The following is a 6,639-nucleotide window of genomic DNA, read 5'->3' as shown; positions in this document are numbered from 1 at the left end:
TAAATACTGTCAGACATTTCAAACTCAGACAGAAAAAAGTCCATCAATGCATTAACCGTTAATAATTGCAAATATCTAAACAATGTAAGCTTTCTATCAATCTATAAAAGCTGGCATACATTAAGAAGAATGATGGGTGTGATATCACTGTTTTTTTACTTAATTACAATCAATGGTCCAACTAGTCACTTCTGTTTACAATACCAAATCATCTACTAGGCTTCCATCCTCCATTTTAGTTGTTGGTATGTCAATGAATCAAAAATAAAGCATAAACCTGCTGTTTTATATAATTCTTATGACATTTACCATAAAAAATAGGAGCACCTTTTACGATAGATACATTTTAAAAACACCTTAAACAAAACATTGAACAGGAAATACACAGTCTGAGTTATAGTATAACAGTTTTATTTTATTTTCATTAGTTACCTGAGTTTCCATGAAACTCCCTGCAATGTGCTCACATATTCCTGGTTGGGAAACACTTCATCGGACGTTCCAAAGTAATTTTGAAGGGCCAGATTTGACTGCTAAGAGCTGTGCTCTCTGCATTGAACATCTACATAACATCGGAAACTACGCTATGGCAAATTGAGACAACTATAGGCCTACATGAGCAAATACGGTCAAGCTGTAAATCACCCCAAAAAAGGTGCGACCAACTGAAAATGTTGATAGCACCAGTGCTACCAGTGCAAAAGTTAGTGTAGAGCCCTGACATTTTTTTGTCTGCACTATTTTATACCAGAGTGCTGACTTTTCATTTTGATTTGAGATTTGCACAATTAATGTTGTTATCCAAAGTAAATGTATTCTTTCATTGTTTTTTTTTAATCCATAGAGCTATAAAGAACTATATAAACCAGTAAGCAAATTATTCATTATTCATATAAAAAAAAAAAAAACTTATTTCTATACCGTGATATGAATTTTGGGTCATATCGCCCACTATCTGCCTAGTTTATACTTTTTTTTTTAAAACTTACTTTCAATCACTTTCAAAAATGAAAGTGATTGTTTTTACTGCGTTAAAGAACACGTGTATTTATCCTAATTTAAATGTCATAAAAAGCAAAGAGAAAATATTAAAATAAAAACCCATATATTTATTGTAATTTGTTTTAATCTTCCTGTGTATTACTTTGAGATTTCTTTGAAATGTAAAGCGCATTACAAATGAAATGTATATTTATATTATTATATATATAAAAACCTTAGCACCTTCTAGTTTGTTTTAATCAAATTCCAGATATTTTAATATTAGAGCTGTCAAACGATTACATTTTTTAATTAGATTAATCACAATCACATCAAGTTTGATTAATCACTTAATTAAAAAGGCTTCTTATCAACATTTTTTGCCCGCCAAATTTGAAGAGCACCTGTTGTGTGTTAATTCTTTCGACATTTAATGTTATGAGGACGTCCTCAACATTTTTGATCCACTGCACACTCTCATCTTCCTCTTCTTCTTATCATTTAATTACTTGCATAATTTAAAATGAAAACTAATTACCCCAGTAGTTTGACATGAACAACTATTCTGAATGTCATATGCAAACATTTATTAAATGCTTTACTTTAATGCATGTAGTTATGTTGAACACAACCTGTGCTACCTTTAACGTAACCATCCGCTGTCACAATAAAGGATCATCTGCGGTCAAAATTAATATTGTGACTAATCTGCATTAATACATGATTAATGTGATCATTTTTTTTGATTAATCAATTAGTTAATGCTTTAACTTTGACAGCACTATTTAATATATAATTATATAAATGAAGTACCATTTACCATTTAATGTACTTGTGTTGTGTAGTCAGCTATTTTCGCCTGCTAAATAAATGCTAAATTTCCTAGCATTATAGTGCTTCCTCTTGCGAGTTGTTGTGAATGTAGCAAATTTGATATTTATGGTCTACAATGTTCTCTCTTCAGGACAACATTTGAGACGACTAGTTAAAAAGATATATATGTAGACTGAGATCACAGTGTACTGTTTTGTTTTCTGCAGATGCTGTGTATGTGCTGTGCTACAGTCTCATTCTGCTGTCCATTGATCTGACCAGTCCTCACGTCAAAAACAAAATGTCAAAGAGGGAGTTCATCAGGAACACTCGTAGAGCGGCCCATAATGTCTCGGATGACTTTGTGGGCCATCTGTATGACAACATCTACTTGATTGGCCACGTGGCTGCGTAGCTCATCTCTCCAGCTGTCTATTAGAAATCCTCACAATGCACTGAAGAAGAGTAATCTGGGATTTGGTCCATATATATTGTATATATATATATATATATATATATATATATTGTGTATATATATATATATATATATATATATATATATATATATATATATATATATATATATATGGGATGTTTGGAATATTTATTTAGAATTTTCAAACAAACTAATATAATATACCACTGTACTGTGGGAGAGGTGCTGCCACCAATATTATCTGAATGTTCTGAAATTCCTGTAACAGAGGATGATGGTTTGAATTGAAACCGTGAAGTTAAGCTCTGACACTGCACTGATGAAGTACTACTACTAAGTGGTGGAAGGATGAACTAGAGAGCTGCTCTCAGACTGTTTTTGAGTGCTTCATGATCACCAGTTGGACAACTATATTTAACCCAAAAATATGAGCCACTAGATCATTCACACACAGAGATTATGAAGACTTTAGTTGTTTACAGTAATGCTGACGTTTCCGCAGTATGCACCCCAGGCTGTACCCGACTTCTCGGCTAAAATCAGCTGGAATCGTCGCCAGCTCACCCGTGACTCTAATGATTTCAAGTGGTATATAAAATGGAAGGATGGATTTTCTGCAGTAGTTATCAGTGCATATCGCTCAGTGATAAGATTTTTGCTGCCATGTGGTTAATTTAAGTATAGCATAATCCTTCTCTTTCAGTTTGTCTGGAAATATTGCTGCTGAAATCCACTCATATAGTGTAGTTCAGTTTCATGCCATAAGTATCAAAAAAAAAAAAGACACACTTTCAATTACAGTATAGACAAAATAATAGTGTAACTGACGACACAGAGAACATTAGAAAGTCTTTACCAGGGCAGTCATGTTTGGATGTACTTTTTTATTTTATTTTTTTTAAATTATTATTATTATTCCTTTTTTTAGCTAGAAGAAAATTACCTCTGCAGAGCAACACTACAGTAAAAAAAAAAAGATTTGTAAGTTAGTAAGGTACTTTTGGGGGGCAAGTAGAGGTGTTGACTTAATCAAAAATGTCTGCCTCAAGGACACCACTTTAGAAATGGCCATTGTCACATATATGTTAGAATTTTCCATTGCTAATAAATGTGGCATTATTAGTTTTGAGCAGTCAGTGAATTATCAGTGAATGTTACCTTCACAACATTATGTTGTTGAGAAGTAGTTGTGTTATTTAACCTTTTGCATTAAAGGCCAATGCCTTTTTTCAATTGTATTTTCCCCTCTCTTCAGAGTCAATTGAAATTGAGGCTTACCGACCATCATGTTCATTGTGTTGACGATCCACTAAACATGAACACTTAATGAAGTATAGCTTTTCTAAAATATGGAAGCCATTTATGTGGTGTGTTTTATTTCATTTGTGTTTAGAATGCTTTGTAACTGACACAATGTATCACACAAATTTGTGACTAGTTATTAAATCTTGCCTTTCCTAACATGTTTCTAGTTTCTGTGCTTTTATACTTTAGCTAAGATATGTAGTCCCTTCCATTCTAACATGGAAGTGGATGAATCCAAATGGCAGTCGTAGATACCATTTTTACTCAGAACCAATAGCCTAAGTAGACTCTAAGCATGCAAAACTGCTGCGTTCTCTGTTCTCTCGATCCATCAAAAATGTGCTGAATTATAAAATATCCTCTTTAAGAGAAATTGAATATGCAGCATGGAAGGTCAACAGAATTATTTGGATTATTTTGTTGATGCTCATTCTCCACTTATAAAATAAATTAAAACTAATTTACCAAATGAAAAGGTGTGTCTGCGTGATGCAAGGGGTGATGCAAGGGCACATATCCTTGCCCTCTACTTGCTTCTCATTTGCTGTGCATAAAACCACATATTCTCTCTCTCTCTCTCTCTCTCTCTCTCTCTCTCTCTCTCTCTCTCTCTCTCTCTCTCTCTCTCTCTCTCTCGCACGCATGCACACACACAGAGGTCAAGTGTCAGAGGTCATATTGTGTCTGGAGAGGATTTAGTTTTTGTTGCTTGATCTAGAACACACACACACACGCTTGCACATTCATGACAGAGGGGGGGGAGCGAGGGAGAGAGAGAGAATATGTGGTTTTATGCACAGCAAATGAGAAGCAAGTAGAGGGCAAGGTTGTGTGCCCTTGCATCACGCAGACACACCTTTTCATTTGGTTAATTAGTTTGAATTTATTTTTATAAATGGAGAAGAAAATGGCAATTGAAAGGGAAGAAAACGGATCATAATTATCCCGAATAAAATGGAGGATTAGGGTTAAAAACGACCTCATTCTTGTCTATACTGACAGAAATTTTAAAGGTTTGATAAATAGGGCAGCAGCATCCAATATTTTTTGTTGATATCTTTTAATGTATTCACTGACTTTGATTATCTTCACAATGGTATGCTTGTGATTAAAAAACAACAACCATATAATATACAGTAAAATACAACCTAGGCAGTAGGGAATTTTTGTAAATAATATGAACTGAGTGCAAGATAACTATGAAAAAGGTAGGCTTTTGGGAATCAAATAGTACTCATATCAGGGATAAATGCACTTAGAAATTATATGATTCAGGACAATATTTTAATGTAATCTGGTGCATTCTGAATTCATGAGTATATCTCAGTAGTAAAATTAGCTATTTGTACTGTTTACTCTATCTTTTCTGATGTTGATGTTGACCCAATTATAATGATGATGATGATGATGATAATGACGACGACGGTTGATGTTTATTTAGGCCAGCCCAGAGCGGTGAACCCGGGTCACCGTCTGGTGGCGTCTTGGTCCAGAGAGGCACACTTAAGCCTGAAAGAGATGATGGATGGCCTCCCGAGCTCAAAGCCTCTGCACTACATCAGCATGGGCTGACACGGAGGCAAAAACATGCACATACACGCATGACACTTGACACACACATACACACACACACACACACACACACACACCATTAATTCTTGTTCACATATGTCCTGTCCTTACATACACTACCCGAACTTGGACTGGCACTGCTGCTACTGTTACTACAGTTAAAACCTAACTTTGTCATTAACACACTTTGTCTTCATTGTGCATTACAAGTTTTGTTAATGATTTTTTAAAATTATTATTAATGATATGTAATTTTTGTTTTCACTCCATGTTACACTATAGTCTTACTCTGTGTATCACTGTAATACACTATTAGTGTATGTATTGTGGTTTTTACGATTGCTTAGACATGAATTAGAAAACAAAACTCGGATTTTGAACACAAGCACGCACACGAAATGCAGAACATCTCACATCCTGTGCAAAATAAATCACTCGTAACTATAAACGCATGTATATTAACCATCTTATGTTACCATATGAAATACACGTTTTGTAAGGCTTAACCCTGTTTGAACCAGTTACACACTGCTGTGTTTGTCTTAAAAGGAAAAAAAACTTTTAGCAGTTACTGTAAGCGAAGTACACAAAGAAAGTGCAAATATACAGTATGGTAAATGAATCAAACACAAGATCAGCGCTACACTCTATTAAAAATAGGATTTATTTCTCTTCATATAACCAAAATCAGTCAACATAGACAATCACAGCATAACATGTCCCAAAACTGTAAGCTCAGAAAATAGACAATACTGTACTACCAGTACAAGAAAAGAAAAGAAAATCTGAATAAAATTAATTAAATATTGCACATCTATACGCCTACTTTTAGTCTAGCCTCTGTCAGTCTTCAACCCTGACTGGTTTGTATGCAATAAAGCAATCATGAGTTTGCACACTTAAGGTGTGTGTAGTTTGATTAACTGGCTCATCATGAGTGTGTGTGATTTGTCAGTCAGTGTTTTGGGATTGTAAGAAAGCCAGCATTATGATATACTTCTGTCTCTAATGTATATGTGTGTTTAATGCTTCGGAAATCTCTGTGTCTATTGTTCTTCAAAAAATGTAAGGCTTGCTTTGTATTTATGGTGGTGAAAATCTAGTCCAAGGTTTGCTTCTTGAGTGTAAGATGTTAATAATTATGTAATTATTTTATTCTTAGTGTTTATGCGATCATAAAAAAAACTGTAAAATAAAACTGAAGAGGTTTATTTTTTTTATACTGTAGGTTACATACTCACTAAAATGTTGTTAATGTATTTTTAATCTATTATACTAATTTGTGTCCCTCATGAGGAAATTCCACTCACACTCCAGTGTATACATTGTAGCACTTTTTTTTTTTTTATCGTACTAAGTTCTTTGACAGAGCTACAGCTGACCCAATAAATAAATAATTAACAAATACATGTAACGTATATTGTACATACACATACATAGAAGTATACATTAACACAGTGGTTGTAAAAAGTCAACCCACCCATATACAAATGCTAGGTTTTTGTGATATAAAAAATTAGACCACGGTACAT

General features: G+C 33.9%; 1 protein-coding gene across 2 annotated transcripts in view; it reads left to right on the top strand.

Annotated features, from left to right (window-relative positions):
* The window catches only part of fbxo8 (F-box protein 8), a 31,328-nt gene extending 24,946 nt beyond the window's left edge, over window positions 1–6,382 (top strand). The window contains exon 8 of one of the 2 annotated variants that reach the window (XM_086081653.1): window positions 4,977–6,382. In XM_086081653.1, coding sequence (XP_085937779.1) covers window positions 4,977–5,107 — 131 coding nt within the window. In that variant the 3' untranslated portion in view covers window positions 5,108–6,382. Of the gene's footprint in view, window positions 1–2,021; window positions 2,281–4,976 lie in introns of those variants that run through there. The other variant, XM_086081652.1, reaches the window with a different exon arrangement.
* Window positions 6,383–6,639: the final 257 nt, after the last annotated feature.

Source organism: Leptonotus elevatus, chromosome 8 (genome assembly GCF_054856555.1).
Source record: "Leptonotus elevatus isolate MCC_2025b chromosome 8, RoL_Lele_1.0, whole genome shotgun sequence".
NCBI classification, from domain to species: domain Eukaryota; kingdom Metazoa; phylum Chordata; class Actinopteri; order Syngnathiformes; family Syngnathidae; genus Leptonotus; species Leptonotus elevatus.
Note: the sequence above shows the minus strand (reverse complement) of the source record. Positions and strands in the feature narration are given on the sequence as shown.